At 47.3% G+C, this 22,547-nt stretch overlaps 1 protein-coding gene across 1 annotated transcript; it reads left to right on the top strand.

Annotated features, from left to right (window-relative positions):
- The first annotated feature begins 17,330 nt into the window (after window positions 1–17,330).
- Window positions 17,331–21,938, top strand: LOC107204198. The gene is made up of 3 exons (XM_033514692.1): window positions 17,331–17,353; window positions 19,122–19,932; window positions 20,807–21,938. Exons 1-3 carry the CDS (start codon window positions 17,331–17,333, stop codon window positions 20,915–20,917), a joined length of 945 nt encoding a protein of 314 aa, XP_033370583.1. The 3' UTR covers window positions 20,918–21,938.
- Window positions 21,939–22,547: the final 609 nt, after the last annotated feature.

Genomic DNA, 22,547 nt, shown 5'->3' on the forward strand with positions numbered 1-22,547 from the left:
CTCATCTCCTAGCAATCAGCTGAGCTTGCAGTCTGCAGCAGGAATCTGTCCAGCATGCACAGCCACAGAGTTAAATTGCGAAGTGTGGCCTTAGGACAGAGGTACTGTGTATTTCTGAGCACTGCCATAGGCTCATTCCCCTCTGGCTGCCTGGATGGAGACCTTTGGGCTGCCTGCACGATGTAGCTTTGAACAGCAGCAGCTTTTTGACATCCCAGCTTGAGACAAAGAGGTACCACTTCCTGAGATATAAGGTCAGCAAAGACAGAGGAACCAGCCCTCCTGTGGTGTTACTTGTCTGTGACTCCCAGAGATGCATTTTTAGGGTCTTAAATGATGCATTTTAGGGTCATCTTAGGATGCTGCAGTGGCAGCACCTTATTTTTCTGATGTTGACTTCCAGTTAAATGGCAAGATTGTACCACTTTTTTTTTTTTTTCTTTTGTGGGTTTGGTTTTTTTGGGGTTTTTTGTTAGGCTGGTTTTGGGTTTGGGTTTGGTTAATTTTTAAATCCTTGAATCCTTGCCAGGATAACTAGTGCCTGACTCCTGTAAATAAGCCAGGAGCTCCAGAGTCAGGGGACACTTCTGGGTTGTCCCACTGAGTGTCCATCATGAGGATAGCACTTGGCATATGCTCCAGCAGAGATCCCAGCCCCAATGCTCGGGACTGCTCTCCTCTTTGGCTGCCTCAGGAAGCATGGCCAGGACTGGCAGCGATGTGTGTCACAACCCTGAACAATTTCCCCAGAGATCACTAAGAACTGGGGCTTCTGAGCTGGTGGGGGAGATCATGAATCTGCTGGATTCAAGGCACAGAAGGTGGTGCAGACTGGAGGCTGGTGGGCAAAGCTTTGGAATTGATTATTTAGACAGCTGGATAACCCAGTCTATGGAGAGAAGGGGAACCCAAAACTTGTGTTTGCAATGGGACAGAAGGTGTATCAAGGAAAGGGCCTATGACAGAGAAGGTATTTTGCAAGCTCCTGTAATTTGCTCACACTGTGTCTAAGAGACCAGTTAGTTCTGTAAGGCCATTGTGATGCTTTCTCTGTATTGGTATCAGAAAAGAATTAGAAAGTACCACCCACACCTGGTGGTGATGGAAATCCTGAGGATGGAGTGCCTCAGACAGTGCCCCTGTACTGAATTCAGCCCCATGCAAGACTCTCCAAGGTGGGTTGGTACCTGTGGTTGCTCAAGCAGATCTGTCTCTCCTTGTAGTCACAGCAGCTGCCAGGTAGGATTTTAGTGCTGGTATCATTAACACATTGTGTGCTGCCACTCTCAGGGGGTCAGTGTGACAGAATCAGTTCAGGCACAGAGAACTCCATAACACTGCAGGGAAGCCTGGTTGACCTGCAAAGACAGAGATGAAGGAGAGTCAGAAACATCAGCAGGTTTGATCTCACAACTCTCGGAGGAATTAATTAATTTGGTATTAGTCATTGTTGTAAATGCATATTGTGATGTTGGCTTTTTGCAAGTATTAAGATGAATGTTATATGTATAATGTTAGAATGGCTTTGCTGTGTGAATGTAGTTTTTTCTTTTTTTCCTCCTATTAGCAAGAATTTAGGCATAGGTCAATATAGTGTGTTTTAACTGCCTGACCAATTAGGATAATCTCTAGTGAACAGATGATGGGGCCCAGGCTGCTATCAATGCTCACTGTCTGTGGAAAGAAGAAGCCAAAGCCTAAATCAAAGGATGATAAAAAAGGAATTAAAACCACAAATCCAAGAAATGTGCATGCTCTAGAAAGGCAGACCCAAGGAGTGGCCATGCAAAACAGTTCCTGGAAAAGTTTGAATATGCATAAAGTCTATGCAGTAGAAATGGTATATAAAGAGTGTTCTCAAGACACCGAATGTGCTCTTGGCAGAGAGCCAAGCATCCTGCCATTTTAACACTTTGTTTATTGTCTTTGTTCTCTATTGTCTTTTTATTTTTATTAAACCTCTTAAAATTTACCAGAACAGTGAACGTTGTTTTTCACATCATGTTCTAGACAATATAGCTCACATCACCAACTTCAGAGAATATTTCATTTGGTTTGTTAAACATTTTTAAAGGTAAGACACATCTAAGTAAATATAATATACAATGTGCATTTAAGTTGATGGTAAATTCCCCAAATGACACTTTGAAAAACTGATTATCTTGACTCAGTTACAGATCCTATCCAATTTTTGATATGGATTGTCTATTTATTATTTTAAAATTTTAGTAAAGGTAAGTTTTTACTTATGCTCTACAAGCTTTAGTGGTTATGTGGTATCTAAATTGCTGAATGAAATTATTCTGCTAAATTGATTTAGTACCAACTGTCCCCTCTCCTGTGACATGTTAAAAAATTCTTTGCCTAACGTAGTGCTAGTGTTGATTCCTGAATGATGTGAGCTTGTAATCTTTTTGATTGAGTTCATAATTTTTTTGTTGTTTATCTTTTGCATGGAGTCTGAAAAGCCTTTAGAGATTATTTGCCTCAGAGCAATTTTGGAGAGCAGGTTATAGTCCTGCCCTGCACAGTGCTAAGAGTGATCTGTGACCCTGCCACTTACCTCCCTGAGAGCAGGCACTGCTACAAGCCGTTGGCATCAAGCACAACTCTGCTTTAACTGCAGCTGAGCTTTTTGGACTCTGAGATGAGGTGCAAGAATTGGTCACAGGACCAGAACACACTGGTACAATTCTGAAAACACTTTCCACTGACTCTGAGGGTACTTTATTTTCAGCTGGGTTTGGGTTTGCTTTGTTTTTTTTATTTTCCTTTCCACCTTGTCAGCCACATCCTTTAGAGTAGACAAACACTAAAGTACTCATAAGGAAACATGCTTTTTTTAATTGTTATTATTCAGTAAAGCACATAAGTAAACAAAGCACTTACAATATTCAGATGCTAACAAGACATTTCCTGTGTGCACATGAGCAGCAACAGCCAAGGCCCCTGCCCCTGCTGCAGCATGGGAAGTCTAGGTTTGCTGCTCTGTACTTGAGGGCTTCCTGGAGGATTGTGCCAGAGGGAAGCAGATGCCAGCCTTCTCAGGAATGTGGCATCTTCCTCAGGGACAGCAAAATGAGGAAGCACAGCCCTGCTGGGCTCTCTCTTCCACCTTTCCATTCCATCTCTGCTCCTTGCCCTCCTCATTCCACTTCCCAAGTCAGGAATTAGTCAATAAGGCCCTTGCAGCTTATGGTGGGACCATAAAACAGATTTTGCCTGCAGGGAAGGCTTGAATGGCTCTGTTTCCACATGACACAAACATAAATGTACATAAATGGAGACCAAGACCTGATGGCTTTGATAATTCCCTGCAGCTGTCCAAGCACTTACACAACCTTAAGGATACGATTTGCCATTCAGCCACAGCCCTTGTTCGAGCACTGTCAGCTAACCTCAGGCAATTCAAATGCAAAACTTGTTAGGTTCCTATAATCCACAAGGATCTCCTGTAATCCACACTTTAGCCTGGTGCTCACTTTTAACACTCCCCCAGAGCCCTGCTGATCCCCAAACTTCAGAAAGCAGCTGGCAAACAAAGCCACCTCCCCAGGTCAGAGCAAACAGAACCTGGATACAGGAAACAAGACACTGATGGTATTAAATACCTGTCTGGGTATCCCTGTGCATTCCTGCTTTACACACTGCAATTTATGTTTTAAACAAGCACAATGCAAAGTGAAGGTCAGACATCACATGGGCAGCAGATTGTAGATTCTGAGCCTGTGATGGGCACAGAAATGAATGATGGTTGTCAGGGAACAGCTTAAAGAGCTGCCATGACTGAGACTTCCCTTGCCATTCAAGAGCTTTTTGGTTGCCCCAGCTACAGGGTTTTATCAGATTTCTCAGCCCTAAAAGAAAATCTGAGTGATTTTATCCAAATTTGAAGTTAGCCCTGCTCCTCCACTCTAAGGGGGGAGTGGGACTTGACCTTTCCATGCAAATTTTTCTGAGACTCTCAGGTGGTGGTAGTTGTAAAATAGAGAGGAAAAGGATCAACATGATATATTTAGACTTTTAATGTAGTTTAATTGCAGTAACAATATTGTTTATTATATAATAACTGTGTTCATTTTCCTTGCGCTTTATAAAACTATGACATATGTCATAGCTGGAGCATGATACTATATGTGATAATCAGAGGGCATTTCTGAGGTGAAAGGAGAGGAGAACAAACCAGAGAGTTCTGCTTCCCAAGGTTTGGCTTTGTATCAAAGTGCACAGTTTGGACTTCGACCACCACACTGGCTCAAGGTCCCAGGATGATTTTCTCTGTAAAATTCATTAATCCATATGCTGCCCAGGCATTACTGGGGATGAGTAGGTTCTCAGATCCTTAGCTGGCTGTGCACATTTCACTCTTCCCTTTCTCCATCAGCTGTTGTGCAGCTTCTGGATCACCCCCAAAAGTTAGTGCTGAGGAGCTGACCTCCAGCAGCTCATGTGTGATCTTGCCTGTGGATTGGGTACTGTGCTTGCAACTCCTCTTTAGGGAATCTTCTTTGTGGGGTTAAACAGTGAAAAACTAATTTACTGGGCAGATATGCTGATGTTTCTTGTGTGCCCAGAGCACCCAGGATAAAATGCATGAGACAGGACAAAAATGGCTCCCAGGAAACCATTCCTTTGTGCATGGAAACAGGGCATGGCACCAGCTTGGGAAAAGTCTCAGCAGTGAAAGAACCCACCTGCTGTTTCCCAATTACAAGTTTGATTTTTTTCCTTATTCCCCATTGCCATCTACTGGCTCTGACTGAATGGCTTCTTCATTGGCCCTGGAGTAAATATCTTTGGTGTACTCTATTCATTTAAGAGCTACAAGTTTTGACAAGGGAACCTCAGAGAGGGCTTTGGGAATGGATTAACTGAGAAACATAGTTGAGAAACATCACATTGTGGAGTGTTAAGCTCAGACTATAATTGAGCAGAAAAGATGGATATAGAAAGGAGAAGACCATTCTGAACTCAGCCCCTAATATTGCATTTCTGCATTTTGAAAACAAGTAATTTTGGGTTTGTTTGTTTATTTTGAAGAAAAGCTTCTGTTTGGAAAACAACCCCCCAGAACCCTCCCAAGGTTTTATCTTAAACAGGTCTATATAAAAGAGGCCAAAATGCATCTTGAGTGTCAATTATATTTTTGTGGCCTTACCTGCTGCCAGGACTAGCAAAATGGCTCCAAGAAGCACCTCAAAGCTCTATCAGGTGAAGGAAAGCAACTGCTCGCTTGGACAAGAGTATCCTGCACTTTGTTTCTCTCTGAATGTGCTGTCAGGGAATAACATCCTGCCGGCATTGGCTGTTTGGCGGTTTCCATGGCCTCAGGAAACTTCAGGTAATACTGTAAGTATCAGTGTCTTGTAAATTATCAGGTGGGCATTGAGTCAGGCAAAAATCATTCAGAAAAGGTCAGTGTTTTGATTTTGCTGTTGATAAAGGAGGGCAACACTAGAAAGATCTTTATTATGGTTGGTCCCTGACAAATTTCTTCCTCTCTCCTCTTACACACAGCTTCTGGGTAAAAACCACCTGAAGACAGCAATGCTTCTGCTCACAGAACTGGCAAGGAGAGAAGGCCTCCAGTCCAGCCCTTCCATGTTGCTGCAACACAACTAAGTATTGAACCACTTAGCTGCCAGCAGGTCTTCTTTGGCCAGGAACAGAATTATGACCTCCCTGTGGGTAGGTACCATGTAGGCCAGGATTATTTTCTTTTATTCCAGTACATCCTTTTCTAAGGAAAGCACTGGAGCTGAACACTGGCTCAGACAATTTCCTTCTTCACTTGTCATTTCCAACTTTTAAATCATCTTTGATGACTTGCTGCAAACCCTTGAATTGACTCTGCCCTGTGTATCTCCCCACCTACTTTCCCTGTAGGATGTACTACATTACAGCTGGTTGGGAACAGGCTCAGGGGAAAAGGGGAAAGCTCTTTTCAGATTTAAAAACTGAATCACATTGTCCAAATCTGCTTTGACACATACCATATCCATGAAATTCCCCAAAGAGAAGAAAGAAAAAAAACCCTGATGGCATACTCAGGAGCAGAGGAGGAGCTTCTTAACTGTGGTCTCTAACCACAGGAGGCAAGATGAGAGCCCAGTGCCATAGAGAGATGTCAGCGCATCCTTAAATATATAGTAAGTACTATAGATATATATATCTAGTAAGTGCTATACCTCCTTACTAGTAGGTATAGTACTTACAGAAAATTCACTTTCTGCAATATTCATGGGTAGAAGACCCTCCTCAGCAACAAACACCCTTCTCTGAGTGCATTATTTATGCTGTGTCAAAGACTAGTTTACACTCTTTTCACACTTTTCCACATAGAACAGTAGTGAATAAGATGTGATTATTCAACCCATGGCAGGGTAGCACAGTTATTTATATTGATAGTTTTAAAAACAATTGTGAAAAAAGGAGGTCCACTTCAAGTCACTCCTATTGGTGGAGATAAAGAGTTTGGATCCACCAGTCTTAATAATGGAGCCAAAGGACAAATTGCCTTCCTGAACGAGCTGAAGTCATAGCTCCAGGGAAAGACATTACTGTCTTAATCTGGGAACCTGGGCAAGAAAAATGGGAATATATCCCTGCAACCAAGTGTTCTGTGCAAGAATAACTCATTGTAATAGATTCTAGTGTTACAGATCCAGCATGACTAAATCTACCTGATTGTTCCAACAATCCATTTGGAAGCAGATATTACCTGTGTGATGGGAATGGACCCTGGAGCAGGGATGGTGCCCAGCAGAGCAGCGACCATCTAGAGTCCCACCAGTCCACCCCTGCTGCCTACATTTGGGATGAGCAGGCTGATGTCTGTGTTTGCTCCGCAGGATGAGGAAGCCAACCTTGCCAAGGAGGAAGATGAGGGGGTATGGGAGGATGGAGACAACAGCCACCAATGGCTGGGGAAGGCACAAGGCCAGGTAGGAGACATTGAGGAGAGGGACTTGTCTGTCCCATTGGAATTTGGGGCATGAGACCAATGGATCAAAGGGATTGAGTCCATTTTCCTGCTCAGGTTCTAATGTACATTAGAAGAGATTTGTGAAAAGCCATTATCCCTGATGGAATCTCTGAAAAACAAGGGTTGAAGCTTTCTGAAGTGGCCCAAACCTACCTCCATGTATCCAAATGCAGCCCAATCCCTATTTTTTTGTACAGCTGGGACGAGGCCTCAGCTGCTCTTACTTGCCAGCTCCCAAGTTGTGTAGCTCAGAGTCTGCAGCCCTAAAGGGCCAGGCTGTGGTTAAACAACCTGAGGTACCAGAGAGCTGAAATAATTTCCTAGCAGGTAACTTGACTTGGAAGCTGCGTACAAAACTTTTGTCCCCATTTGTTTTATCTCCCATATGGAGGCACATAAAGAAGCAGAGGTGGGATGTTCCTAACAAAAGGATATACAAAATCATCTGTGGTAGAAGGCTTAAAATTCAACTGAGTTAAAATTCAAGTGTGAGTGGAGGTGCCCTTAGGACACTTCCAATTCCTTACCATGAATGGAATTTAAATGAAGTATCCAAATCCTGACAAGCCTGTATGAACTCCAAAGCCTCTGCAAGTGTTTTACAGCCAGGGAAGGAGACAGGAGTCTGGAGTCTTTCCCCAAAAACTCACTGCTGGCGAGGAATACTGCAGGCATAGGAATAATTTTGTATTCCCTAGGGCTGTCCCTATGGATAAAGGTTTATTTGTGTGCCTTGGGTTTACTCAGTATATCTCCAAAACACTGGAAACTGATTTCATTGAAATGCCAGGGGTGCCAAATGTTTTCCCCAGCTAGAGCTCAGAGCCAGCCCTGTGGGAAGGGGTTTAACACCCATTTTCCCAGTCCCTCAAGGCAGCAGCACTGGAGCACCTGTACCCCAACATGCCCAAGGTGCAGAGTGCTGGCAGGAGGCAAATCCAGGGATTGGACAGTAGGAGTTTGCACTGCTCCTGTAACCCCAGACCTGGAGCTGTGCTTTACAACTCCCAAAACATGCTGCTTCACTCAAACACCATTTAAAGCTCAGCATCCCTCCTGAACCCTTGGAATTATTGTTGCTCCCATTGTTGCTCTTTCCCAATACCATTATTATTATTATTATTATTATTGTTGTTGTTGTTGTTATTATTATTATTATTATTGTAAATTACCACTCCATTTCTTCCATTGACTTTTGCTGTTGTCTTTTAAGCAAGGCAAACACCCTGGTTCAAGGAACAGCACAGTGGCCCCCCTTGGCCACTCGGTCCATTGCCCACAGACACCAATGTGATGGATGGCAGAACGGCATTTATTGCTGGAGAATTTGACATTTTATAACCTAGGGTCACTGTGTTACTCCCATCTGCTTTCATCACAGCTAGGTGCTATTGGCTAATTGCAGGAGGCATTACCATACTAACGAAGAGGGGGGGTAACTACCTTTCCCTTACATTCCGATATCTTCCGAGCACCGGGCCTTACTTCTACATATTCCCCCCTCTCTATGCATAACTAATTTGCTAGAATATAAGGTGTATTAGTCTTAAAAAGCTCTAATGTTATTTTCTATATATCTATCTCTAAACATTTTATCTAACTTATCTATATTATAAAAAGTTTTAAAAGTAGATATAAACTTGAGTAAAATATAGGGTACACTAAGCTTAACTAAAAGGTTAAAAACTTATAAAATAGATAATGCAGTTTTTCATTAGTAAGCATAAGGCACATAGGGTGACTAAGTGTATTTTTAGAGCATCTGTTGCCTTTCTATAAACAGAATGTTGACTTTTTCTAGTTGGCTCTTAACAAAGGACACAAGCTTATTTAAAATACATGGTCCGAAGATTAACACAAGTAAAACCATCACAACTGGCCCAATCAGGGTAGACACCAGGGTGGTCAGCCACGGAGATCGGTCAGACCAGGACTGGAACCAGCTTTGCTGAGCTTCTCTCTCTGCCTTTTGTTGAGACAGCCTGTCTCGTAGCTCTGCCATGGTGTCTCTCACTACTCCGGTGTGGTCTGCGTAGAAGCAGCACTCCTCCTTCAGGGCGATGCAGAGACCTCCTTGCTGCATGAACAGAAAGTCAAGACCTCGCCTGTTCTGCAAAACAACTTCAGGGAGTGAGGAGACTGACTTTTCTAGAAAGGATATGAATTTCTCAATTCTCTGTAGATCTTCATCTACAGTCATCTGTAGCTGAGAGAGACTCTGACTCTGGGTTACCAGAGCGGAGACACCAGTGGCCGTACCAGTTGCTCCCAAGCTGAGCAGCATTGCTATTGACAGTCCTGTCAGCAGCTCTCTTTTCTGAAGGCGGCCTGCTCACTCAAGGTACTGGTTCACTTCTTCTTTGGAGTGGTATAGGACCCTGGGAATGATAACAGCTAATACACAAAAGTCAACAGAGGAGTTAAAGCTTTGGGTATAGATGCAAGGGCTTAGCCCACTGCGGTTGCAAACCCACATGCCAGACAAGGGGGCGATTGCCCATTTCTTAGACTTGTCCACCTGCACGGTGGTCGCACAGACTTTTTTTGTCAACAACAGTGGCTTTGCCTATGCAAAACCCTCGCCCTGTCATGTGGCTGAGGGTGATTCTGCGAGAAGGTGACTCACTATGGCACTGGACCGGGGCCTCAGCGTTAGACCACATCGGCCAGTTGTTAAGGGCCACAGCCTCATAGTAAGGGGGCTGTGTGTCATAACACAGCCAGCAGGATTCTGTGGCATTGGGGTTGGATTGATTTAGAGGTAAAAGGGTGGCATCTGACATTCAATAGAGCAAATCAAAAGCAGTGACTTCAGATCTTTGGGGAAAAGCTTCTCGCTTATGCAGCAGGTATAGACTATTAGATCGTGGGTTCTCAGCTTGTACCACAAGGCTGGGGCCAATTGCTTCAGGTGTCATGACTGGGAGTTGGATAATTTGTACTACTTCACCGGGATCTTGGCCAGGCTTGTGCAAGAATACTGACCACATTCTTCCAGTGGTCCATCCCACATCTGCTGGCTGCAGGACCTGCATGATCATTTGATGACAGACTTTAGATTGGTCATCATAAAAGCCATAAAACACTTGCCCTATGGAGTTGAAACTGGGATGCATACAGCCTGCCGGACCCCAGGTTACTTGCAGAAACTCGTCTGCTTTTGGTGGTGCCCAAAAGCAGACTCAGGACTATTGTTTTGCACCCCCAATAGGCAGAAAACCAATACCCTGGTTGGCAGCAGTAGTCTTTGCCTGGGTTGGTGGCTGGGCACCAGTATGACTCGTACAGCTCAAAGCGAGGGTGGATATTATGAGTTACTATACCAGGGAAAATGTCTCGGATGAGCACAAAGAACTTTGGGGTGCCTGCCGTGACTACCTCTTAAATCACTTCGTTCGAGGTACGGCGTAAGATCCACCTGAATGGTTGATGCGGGTTATGTTCTGCACTAACCTGCTTGCTGCTAACAAGCCCTAAAAGCAAGATTACACACAGAAGTCATTGTCGCTTGGGTTTCACAGGCTCAGGAGTTTTGGGCATCTTCGGGTTGTCTGGTGGTTCATTGCCTCCTTCTGGCACTGGTGCATATGCATCACGCAGGCGCCCAATGATCAGGTCCTGCAAACAAAACTTCAGAGTTCTTGTCAGTTTCATTTTGAAGGTCTGGTTTTATTGACTTAAGTGGACACCACTTTACTTTACCATGTCTTTTAACTGCAGCGTACCCTCGCCCTGTGAGTACTAATCTCCAACCTTGCTCCCACTCTCCTAACTCATTTCTGATTATGACCTGTGGGCCCTCTTCTAGAGCTCAAGTGGCCCAGTGTTTTTGGGAGGGACTGTTAGTTTCATCTCCCCATGGGAATTGGTTCAGTGCTAACAGTGCAGTTGCTAGCAAGCGTGCCTGGTCTGTCTGGGGAATGGAATTGTTAAAGCTTTCTGATTTTGCTAACACTTCTAGCTTGGCTTTCAAGGTCTGGTTTGCTTGTTCAACGATGGCTTGTCCTGTGCTATTGTACGAGATGCCTTGCACCAGAGTGATACCCCATTTGGAGGCAAATTCCTGGCTCGGCTTTGAGATAAAATTTGCACCATTGTCTGTTTTGATTTGCTTAGGGATGCCGAGCCAAGCCGTGGCTGTTAGCCAACGCTGGATAGTTGCTTTGGAGTTGGTTTTCAGGTGCTGTGTGGCTACAATCATTCCGCTGTATGTATCCACTGTTACTGCAAGCCATGCTCGGGGTTTTAACATCTGGCACAATGTAAAGTCTGTTTGCCACATCTCTGAGGCTTTTAGGCCTCTGGGGTTGATTCCACAGGACCACAGTGGTGCCTTTTGGCAGTGGGGGCATGAAGCTACTACATGTTTGCATCAGCAACTGAGATTTCACATCTCTTTGCTAGTGCTTTGGCTCCGATGTGCAGGGTTTTGTGTAGCTGATGAGCTTCTTGTAAAGTCCACAATCCTTTTGCGGCAGCATCTACTTTGTCGTTGCCGACTTGGAAGAACCCTTTGACCAGGTCATGGCTGTTGACATGGATGACCGATATGATACCTTTTCAAGAGGAGAGCGCTTCTTCTAGCATTAGAGCTGCTGTAGATGTTGATATGCCGGGTCCTGACATAGCCAGGCAAAGCTTGGCTACAAACATTGAATCAGTTACAATGTTAAGATGCACTGTTTGGAACAGTCTGCATGCCAGTACCACAGCTGCTACTTCCAGTTGCTGGACTGAGAATGTACGATCAGTTGCTTTGACGCTGTGCCACTCGTCCTCTGATTGCCACACCGCAGCCATAGTGGAGGTTGTCAAGGATGCATCTGTGAAGACTGTTGGTCCTGGCTGGGGCCAGTCCATGACCTTTTGTGGTAGGTCCATGTCGACAACAGCTAGCATCTGAGTCCAAGGGGGCTTTGCAGAATATTGAATCTCTCCGCTGAATCCAACCAGGGCTGTCGCCAGGTATTCTGACATCATTGTTGACTGTGTAGAGAGTTGCTTGCGGAAAGGCAGAAATATTCTGGCTGGTTCAATGCCAAGATGTCTCAGGGCAAGTTTTCTACCTTTCATAATGAGGCTGCTGAGGTACTCAGCTCCTGGGGAAAATGCACATGTCTGTTTTCCCAGGACTATCCACTGTATTGGGTGAGCTTTTTCTGGGGGGCCTTGAGCTAGTGCTCCTACTCCCCCTCCCTTTGTGAAATGCACATACAGATCAAGTGATACCTGGGGCTTCCACCTGGTGAGGGAACTTAAAGATACCTGCTGTTCGATAAAGTCAAGAGAGTCCATTGCTTCTGCTGTCAGGGCTTTGTGTTCCCATGGATTTTTCCCTCTCAGGAGATCATACAGGGGGGCCATCTTCTCGGGTGGGATTAAGACGATGTTGCAGAGCCATTGCAGGGATCCCACCAGCTGCTGCACATCATGGAACATTTTGATGTCTTGATGGATCTTTATCTGAGGAGGGGATATGTAAGAGTCTGTGATCCCCACGCCCAAAAAAGTTACACACGGCCCCTTTTTTATTTTTGCACTCGCGATTTCAAAGCCATTTGTTTTTAGAGTCTTTGTGATTGTTGACACTAACTGGTCTACCTGACCTCCCGAGGGCGTGGTAATCAGGATGTCGTCCATGTACTGGATGATGGTCGCAGTCAAGTTGCTATGACGGATCAGTGCTAGCGCTTGACCGACTGTGATTTGGCAGATTGTAGGTGAGTTGACCACCCCCTGAGGCAGCACTTTCCACTGGAAGCGTAGGTTGAGGCACTGGCTGTTCGGAAACACCACTGAGAAAGCAAACCGCTCTCTGTCTTCTTCATGTAAGGATATAGAAAAGAAACAGTCTTTGATATCAAGAACAGCACAGGGTTGGCCCTCCAGCACCATAGAGTTCATAGGTAACAATGTTTGAACAGGTCCCATGGGTTGAATTTTCTTATTTACTTCACATAAATTGTGGAGGAGGAGAAACTCTCCTCTGGATCATTTAGGGATTACGAAAACAGGGGTATTCCATGGGCTAGTAGATGGCTCTATGTGACCCTGTTGTAATTCACGGTTAACTAACTCAAGAAGGGCATCTAATCGAGGCTTGGACAGGGTCCACTGCTCGACCCACACCAGGTCGGATGATTTCCAAGAAAGCCTGATTGGTGGCAGCAGGTATGCGGCAGTGGCCCTTAGGGTAAATTTGTCACCCTGGCTTTTAGCAAGGCTAGGGCGTCCCTCCCTATCAGGGCTGGGGATTCCTGTCATGACATACAGGAAGAGGGCAATAGTTTTTTCTGGCCCTTTTTCTGTGTGGAGTGTAATGGCTACTAGCTGTGCGCTTCTCCGAGACCGTGACAGCCCTCCAACCCTGCCTATCATGGGGGCATCCTCTAGTTTCCAGAGTGGAGGCAAATTTGTCTCTGGAATGACTGTGACATCTGCCCCAGTATCAATTAGAAAAGGAGCACTGATAGATCCAGAGGGGATATTTTGATCACCTGAGGTATCATAAAGGGTGCAGATCCCCTATACCACCAGTGGGTTGTCACACCTTACTGCCAGGGCCACCCTGGGGTCATGTCCCCTGAGTGTGATCCCTGCTGCCCCTGAGGCAGGTAAGGCAGGGTTGGCTGAGTAACCAGCTGAGTCATGAAAGTGGTTGCCTCTCGGGGGGGTAATGGATTTGGGAGCAGCTCAGTCCTTGCAGGATTGGCATAACTGGGCCGCCTCGCATCCCAAGTGGGAGAGGACTGTGTGCGGCCCTGCTGTCCCTTCCCCCTCCCACTTCCCTGAGCCTTGGATCTGCATTCTCTGGCAAGGTTCCCCTTTTTCCCACAAGCCCAGCATGGCCCTTTAAATCGGTTCTGGTGTGAGGTGGGTGCTGCTAGGGCCCCCCCCTTTGCAATTTGCAGCAACGTGACCTGCCTGACCGCATTTGAAACACACTGCATTAGCGATTGCTGTGCAGACTGCAGTTTGAATCGGAGCTACCTGTTCCTCCCTTGCGACATGCTTAATCATCTCTGCGATATTTGCCCCTGCCAGTAGTGATCAGAGGATTTCCTTGGTTGTCGAATTGCATTGTTTATGCAAGCAGTCTGCCATGACTGGGCCTTTTGCCTCTGGGGGCAGGGCCAAGGCGTCAACAGCTGCCTGAAGGCGGTCTACAAATTGTGTAAAGTTCTCACTTTCGTTTTGCTTTATGGTAGCCCATGGTGATGGCTTAGCAACAACTCTAGAGGCCAAGCGAATAGCTTCTCTGGCCGCACAAGTGGTTGTCATAACTTCGTGGGCCCGCATACCCTGGGCTTGTGCCTGAGGTCTAACCATGGCTGGGTCTGTGCCCATTAACTGAGGCAGGCTGGAACCGTGTAGCGGATGGTCTGCCCCAGTTATTTGGGCTAGGCATCTGGCACAGTTGTCTTCCTGTTCTTGTTTAAAAACAATCATCCCTGCCCCATCGAAAAACAATCTGCAAGTGTGTTTTATATCAAAAGGGAGCAGGTGGTCACCTCCAAAAAGACCATGGATAAGGGAGGTGACCATGGCAGAATTAAGCCCTTTTTCTGAAATTGCTTTAACAATCGTTTTAACTTCTTCAGGATTTATTGGTGAGTAAACTACCTGTCCCCCCTCAGACACTCAGACTGGGAATACTAGCACATCTGGGGGGACGCAGGTAGCACATTCTGCTCTTATCTGACCCCAGTCTGTGAGAGGGGTATCCTCTCTCAGTTCTTTTTTGATACGGAGGGGGATATTCTTGTTTATCTTTATTGTTTCTTCTTCTTCTGAGGACTTGGGCTCCGACCATTCGTCACTAGTATCTTGATCGGAGTCAGAGCTCGACTGGCTGGCTACTTCCTGTTTCCCGTGCCTTTTTGTTGGGCTCCGGCCCCACCTACCACCCCTGTGGGCGGGCTGTTCCCTCCCTCCTGGCTCTCCCCGCCCTTCAGTCCACCCTCCACTCTGCCTTTCACCCCACCTTTCTCTCCGCCCTTCACTCCACGCTTTGTTCCTCCCTCTGCTCCCCCTCTTCTCTACATTCTTCTCCCTCTCCCTCTTTACACCTTCCCTGCATCCTTCTTCACATTCCTTATCTCTCCCAACCTCCCAACTGTGTTCATCTCTCAATGCCAGTGTTTGTTCTTTGTTTTCCCGAAGGACATTCCTTTTCCACTGTATGTCTTTTTGCTCAGCGCCATTTTTAAGCCCCTGGGGGGATAATTCCCCCCCGACTTTGTCTGCAACACCTCTGGCTTCTTCTGTTAACTTTCTCCAAAAATCTCTTGCTTTCTGCTGTTCGTTTGAGAGCAGATCAGGGTTTGGGGATTGAGGGGATGCATCACCCTCTTGTGTCCCCTTCTGCTCAGCTGAGCTGCTCTCATCTGGCGGCTCTGAAGTTTGTGTAGTGGCACTGACTCCCAGTTTCGGGGTGGCCAGACTGTTTTTTGCCGCCGTCCAGGTCTCTTGCTTTTGTCTAACTTTTTTCAAAGCTTTGACAACCTTACCCCATGACTTAAAATGTTTCATACTACCTGAATCTGTAGTTTCATTAGTGAGAGCTCTGGTACATTTCTCCCACACCTCAGGGTGGAGAATGTGCACTGGTTGCTCTATAATCCCAATATGCAAAAGCCTTGCGATAGCAAGCGTAAAATCCTTAGATTTGCAATCTACCCCCCCCACTGTTTATGTAATTCAGATACAACCTTTATCAATGATTCCATCTTCGTAGAGACGTCTCCCTCGCCAGGGCTGGTCTAGCTGGTCCCGACTGCCGCTCCCGTTTTCCAGGCAATCCTCACTTTCTAGGTTTGAATCCCACTTCTTCCCAGGTTTTCGGCACCAAATGTTGTCTTTTAAGCAAGGCAAACACCCTGGTTCAAGGAACAGCACGGTGCCCCCTCTTGGCCACCCGGTCCATTGCCCACAGACACCAATGTGATGGATGGCAGAATGGCATTTATTGCTGGAGAATTTGACATTTTATAACCTAGGGTCACTGTGTTACTCCCATCTGCTTTCATCACAGCTAGGTGCTATTGGCTAATTGCAGGAGACATTACCATACTAACGAAGAGGGGGGGTTACTATCTTTCCGTTACATCTTCCAAGCGCTGGGCCTTCTTTCTACACTTTGCTTCCCAGAGGTGGTGCTTTAGGAAAGCCCCTCCAGCCTGGTAAGCTGCTTTTAGCTCCAGACACATTCCCAGTCCCCAGGAACAGGTCCACAGCTGGACCTGTGCTGTCCCCAGGAGAGGCAGAGGTTAATTTGTTTGTGTTTGTTTCCTTTCTCACTTTGGCTTCTCAAGGGGACTCTGGAGGTCTGATGCAATTCTTTGTCATTTCAGGGCAGAACAAACCCTGGTCCCACCAAAAGCTGGAGGAACCATTTTATCCTTGTTTTTGGATGCACATTTTGTGTTTTCTCTCTTTTGCTGACACTGTGTGGTGAAGCCGCAGCTCCCAACTTTGTCAGTGCTGCTCCCTGGAATAGTTTATACTTGTAAAACAATGAATTTCCTACTGGATTCCCAGTCACAGTTCCCCAGGTTAATGTGCAGTTTAAGGTCTTACACCCATAGTTCAGATGAACGATACCCATAGCCCCAAATTCCTGCTGGAATAACCTGACAGTCCTCATGGAATGTGGATATTCGCATGCAGAGCTGACACCAGCTGTGTCAGGAACCAGCAGAGGTTCCAGGGAAGCTCAGTGGGATCAGGTTTATAATCCATAGAATTTGCTATTTATACCCTTCATTCCCCAGACCCACTGATGTCCTTGGGGGACACTTGACAGAGTTCCCTGGAATTCAGCCGATTTCACCCCCCTGAGGTCAGTCTCCAGTCGATATTTTAAAGCAGGAGACAGCGGTGGCCGCACACACTCCTGGCCCATGCTGAGGCAGCTCCTGGGCCCAGGGGAGGTCATCCCCCCCTGAAGAAGTTGAGTTCATTTCAGAACCTCTGGAGTGGCCTCTGGAAGTTCTTTACCCTGAGGAAAGGCATGAGCATCCCTGCTTTCAGCACACCTCCAGTGGGATCCCACCGTGAAAGCTCTCCATCAGTTCTGTAGGTCCAGCTGGCTCACTTAAAAACTCCAAATTTAATCCAAACAAAACCTCATCCCATGCTAACCTTTTATTTTAAGTCATTTCTGAGGACTATTGCTCAGGGTTTAATTTATGTATGGGGGAAGATTCTCTTGGCTTTAATGTTGCTGATAGATGATGTCCCCAGGCTGGAAGGGAAAAGATTTGGGGTGGGTGAGACATACCTGGGGGTGTGTGGGAGCTCCAGAAGGTCAGCACTGGGAATTGCTGCCTAAGCCTCTCCGCAAATGCATGGTGCCGATATTCCCAGGTAATGCCAGCTGTTCCTTGGGGTATTTTTGGGGTGTGGGTGGGGTCTGTCTGGGCTGAAGCACCTCCAGGTGCCTGTTCAGAGCAGCCCCTGGCTTGACTTGATGATCCTCATGGCTTTTTCCAACTCAGAACCGCCTGTCCTCTGGAAATAAAGAGCAAACAGTTTTCACTGGCTTTTTAAACTCACATATTTTTCCATTGGAGAGTGCAAGGCACATAGAAAGTGGGGGAGAGCACTGTCATGAGGTGACTTTACCTTTAAGGTGGTTTTGGGAGCTAAGGAAGTTGAAGTTCTGGGGACTGATGGGAGTCTTTTCTCCTGACCAATTATCGGTCATTACTGGGAATTGACAGCAGGTTTGACCATTGAAAAGTGGGATCAACTTGTGAACCCTACCTTAAGATGTAAAACCAGAGCACCCTTGTGTCTCTTTTTTTTCCTGTCTATGAAAGGTAACAGAGCTCTGGCTAGCCTCCCGTTCTCTGCCTGGCCATGTGGCCGGGCAGGGGCTGGGCTGGGCCTGCCGAGTCTCCCGGCCGGGAGATGGGGGCCTGTGGCGGGGGCTTGCCCTGGGCTCTGCCCGGGCCAAGCCAGTCTCTGGCTCTCTCTGGCAGGTTTTGCTGTGACTAAATTCACCTGAAACTGCCGAATGAAGAAAGAAAGGGGCTCTGGACCTGCGGTAAACTGAGACAGCGACTACACTCTCCAGAGCAGCCATGAGGAATTTTCTATCCCAGACAGCTCCAGCTCCTGCACCGGCAGAGGTCACAAAACCATCTACAAAGCCTGGGCAAGATTTTAACCTTTTCATTACCCAGATGAGACTTGCAGATTAATCCTTTTATCCAGAGAGAGAAAAAGAGAGTGATCAACATGTAAAGAGACTTTATAAAAACTATCAGAGACAGTAAAAAAAAAAAATTAAGTTTCAGAAAAGGTAGAGAATAAGGAGATGCTTTTTTGAGCTGAAATACCTTTCTCTTGAGGCTATGGAAATGGACAATAAGGTCTTGAAAAAACTCCTTTAATTCATGACAGTATATAGGGAGGAATAGAGTGTTCAAAGTGTAAATTTTGAGTAAAAAGTAGTGATTGTGATACAGTGAAGTGCTGGAAACAGTGAAGCAAAAAGCTGAAGCCTTGGGGGGCAATGAGAAAACTGTTTTCTAGTGAAGCTCACAGAAACAGATGAAGATGACTTTTGCCTTTGAATAACTCATCCTTAAAATGCCATCCCTAGACTCATGGCCCATACACAACTCAGAGTGATGTGAAATGGGAGGAGTGAGCTCTGATAATAGCAGTTCTGGGCAGCTGACATCGGGGCAATAGAAAACTATAATAGAAGAAGTTTTCTTGTGAGAAACTCCATAAATTAACAGAAGGAGACTTCTGTTTCTCTACAAAGACTGGTGAAAAGACTGTAGCAGGAATTGGGACTGTTTTAACCATCAAAGTTCCAAAGTTTGTGTCTGTTGTCATGTGAACAAGGGAATGGTGGGTAGTAGGGGATAAAAACAGGTTTTCTGGAAGTATATTCTGGTGTTCTTATTATTGTAGTTTGTTAATAAACTTTCTTTATTCCTTTTAAGTTTTATGCCTGTTTTGCTCTTGTTCTAATCCATATCTCACAGCAAGAAATAAGTAATTTTCTTAGTTACTGGCTTAAAACCATGACAAGCAGGAATAGCATTAAGTCTCACCCAACAGGTGTCGGATGAGCAGCTGGAGCAGGACCGAACCCTGGCGGGCTCTGGTCCCACAGCGGGAGTAGCTGGAGCAGGAGCGGCAGCGCCGGACTCAGCCCCAGCCCCGGAGCGGCTCCTGCCGCCCGCAGTGATCCAGCCCTGCTCATTCGGCCCGGGGGTGTGGGTACCGAGGAGGGGGAGGCGGGCGCTGCCTGGTCCGGAGGGCGCGGTGGCCTCGGGGGTGCCGGGGCAGGGGCGGCTCTGCGCAGAGCTGGGACCGGAGTACTCCGGGGCTGCGGAGCCTCCCCGCCTGCCCGCCAGGGGGCACTGCGCTCGCCGTTCCTGCACGCCAGGGGACGGGCGGCACTGACAAGGCGGCGGCGGCGGGGCCAGGCCCGGGCCCGGCACCTGCGGTCCCCGCGCCCTGCCCACTTCCTGCTTTGGCGAGCCACCGCCCTTCTCCCAGCACCGGCACGGCACTGGCACAGCCCCATCTCCCTGTGGCAGCAGCGGGACTGCGCCCGGAACCCCGGAGGGACCCCTATCACGAACCAGCGGAAGCAGGAGTGGCAGTGCCGGGCTCAACCCCAGAGCCCATCCTGGAGCAGCTCCTCCCGCCTGCGGCGATCCCAGTCCTCATCCCAGCTCAAATCCCGCATCCTGCCCGCCGAAGGGGAAGCGGCTCCGCCCGGGACCCCCGGGGGACACCGTCGGGACCCGGACGCGGCTCTCCGGGGCCGGATCCTGGGGTCGGCCCCATCTCAGCACCTCGGGCTCCGCACAGTGCTCCGAGCAACGATCCGGCCGCACCCTGGGCTGAGATACACTGCGCTAAGAGGAGCAGCCGCGGACCCGCCGGAATTTCTGGGTGGGGCGGGGCCGGCTCAGGTGCGCGGGTCCTCAGAGTGGCTGTGCGGGGTGGGGCCGAGGGGATTTAACCCCCGGGAATTACCTTTGCAATCATTTAATCCTCGGCGCTTGGTGTGGGAGGTTGTGGCTGGGCTGGGCTCTTTGTATATGTCTCTCTCTATAGTTCTTTTCTTCTACGTTTCTTTTCTTCTGTACTTAATTTCCTCTATACTCTCCTTTCTCCTCTCCCTTCCTGCTTCACCCCCACATCATCTGGGCCCCAGTCCAGAGGAGGGCGTCCACCCTAAGCTACCCACACCTCCTCCCCTGCTGCTCCCATGGGATTTTTGGCCTGTGGGACTCTAATGAAGTGCGAGATGCTGAGCACAAAAGAAAATAATGGGAAATCTCTCTGGATCAGGCAGTGTCCCAAAAAGCTGGTAGTGCCCAGCATTTCTGGCTGGAATTTGGGGATCCCAGCAGAGCCCCTCTATAGTGTCCCTATGGAGCTGACACTGCCCAGCATCCCTGACCAGTGTTTGGGGGTTCCAGCACAGCCCTCCCAGCATATCCCACCGTTTCCTCAAGTTCCCTTTAATCAGGATCATTTTTTGGGGTGAGGGCACCCAAACCCAGCAGAATTTGCTTTAACCAGTTTTGGGGGATCTTCCCTCTCCCCTCCTCACTGAATTCCTGCTGCCAAAACACAGCTCCCTATCCCCTCAATCTCTCCAGCACCACTAAAACAGCACCTGGGCTTGGAGGAACACAACCCTGTCAAGTTGGGGAATGGCATCAGGGAGCAATCCTGGCTGTCTGGAGGCTGTTCAGACCCCACAGCTCAGGCTGCAGCACAACCTCAATGCAGATGAGTGACCCACAGGAGTCATGGGATTTTCTGCTCTTCTTGCAGTGGCATTTATGGCTGAGCAGTTCAGAACAAGGCTTGAGCAGACAGGACTGGAGAATCAACACCAAGCAACAACCCCTGTGCTTGGCAGGGGCCTGGAGCATCCCAGTCTAGACTCTGGGCTTCAAGTACTTGCTTCTACTGCAGTTAATCTGGCATGGGAACTGGTAAATCACAAACCAGACAAGGAGACACTTCCTGAAACAAATAAAATCCAGCTGCAGCTAAGCCCATGGCCATGTTTAAAAACCCTTCAGCATAAAAACCCTTGGAAAAGCAAAGGTGATGCCTGGTGACCTGGAGCTCCAGGGGACTGAGGGGAATGTGGGCAACAAGCCAGCAAACAGCTTTTACTGCTTCTCACTGCAGCAATGGCAGCTCCATTGGAATTTCACACTCAGCATCTCTTCCATGCTCAACAAGCCAACAAAAGGCACTCCAAAATTCAGACTTTTCTAGTGCTGAGCTTTACATGATCCTTTGGGCAGAAGGAATCTTCGAGACTGTCCCACACCTTAACATCCCACTTGCTCTTTTTGGCACAGTGGACCAGTTCACTATCCCTTCCTTCTGAAAGGATCTTTCTGAAGCCAGAACATACCCAGCTTTGCTTTCCCCTTAAATACTCTTTTCCCTGCACAAGTAAGACTGTTCCAGTGCTTGGCAAGTAACAGCTGAAGAATCCAAGCCAAGAGCCTGCCTGGGATGAAGGAATGTGCATGCCCACAGGAAGAGCATCCCAAACCTCTCACTGCTGACCGTTCGCTTCTAACCATGGCTCCAATGGCACCAGAACTGTCCCTGCAGGCAGAAACGCAGCCTTGGGAACACCATGAGCTGTCTCCAATGTACCACTGGGCTCGGAGAAGCAGTGAACAAACCAGCAGCTCACAGGGAAATCAGGGGCACCTCCTGAGCCAACAGCAGCTGGGAGAAAGGCATGGACGCAGCATCTCACCAAAACTATGGCAAAAGAAATGCCAACAACTCAAGAATCACTGCAGTGTTGATTTACTGAAACAAAAGTGTTATAAATGCAAAGGCAAAATCGAGGTTAAATAAAAAGAGTAATTTATTATAACACAATTTCAATAAAGAACAAATGACGGAAAAAAAACACAATAAAATAGGCAGCGCAGCGCTGGGTGGACAGGGTCTATACCCAAAGGTATAGGTGTTCCCAAATCCACGATCGAGGGTTCTCTGGCCCGGGTTTTTATAGGAAGTTTATGTCCCGAGGCTAAATTCCAAGCAAGCACCATTCACCAAAAAGTCCTTGATTGTTGGAAGAATAGATTTCCTGGCATTGGAGAATAGAGTCAATAGATGTTCGGGCAGAGTCTCCTCATATGTAAAGAGGTTCAGGATGTCTTTTTGATTTCATTTTGGTCCGGGCCATTAAGGCGGAGTGGTTGGGTCCGGCTTGGAGCCGAGGGATATCTCGGCTGGGTTCTCTCCCTTTGTCTAGTCTGATCACTTCTCCAATGATGGTTGGCAGGGCGGGGGTGTTCAGGTCCGGCGATGAGTATCTCGTCCGGGCTCGTTCTTTTGTTAATTTGCTGGCCCATGTCTTGCTCATTCTTTTTGGTTAATGGGCGCTGCCTATGCTCGTTATCTGGGTGCTGGCCAAAACTGTTTCCTGGAGGGGAATTCGCGACTAAATCTGGGGAAGGACTTTTTACCACATTACATTTTATATTTTATATTATTATAACCATACATATATTTTATTTATACCCTTTAC

The sequence above is a fragment of the Parus major genome, chromosome 1A (assembly GCF_001522545.3).
Source record: "Parus major isolate Abel chromosome 1A, Parus_major1.1, whole genome shotgun sequence".
Taxonomy (NCBI): Eukaryota; Metazoa; Chordata; class Aves; order Passeriformes; family Paridae; genus Parus; species Parus major.

Bases quoted from the DNA above. Each gene is read 5' to 3' on its own strand.
- LOC107204198 (XM_033514692.1), top strand. From the start codon at position 17,331: ATGCATGGTGCCGATATTCCCAG. The intron at 17,354-19,121 runs GTAATGCCAGCT...CTGGTCCCACAG, and splicing joins CATGGTGCCGATATTCCCAG to CGGGAGTAGCTGGAGCAGGA. The intron at 19,933-20,806 runs GTGCGCGGGTCC...CTCTTCTTGCAG, and splicing joins GTGGGGCGGGGCCGGCTCAG to TGGCATTTATGGCTGAGCAG.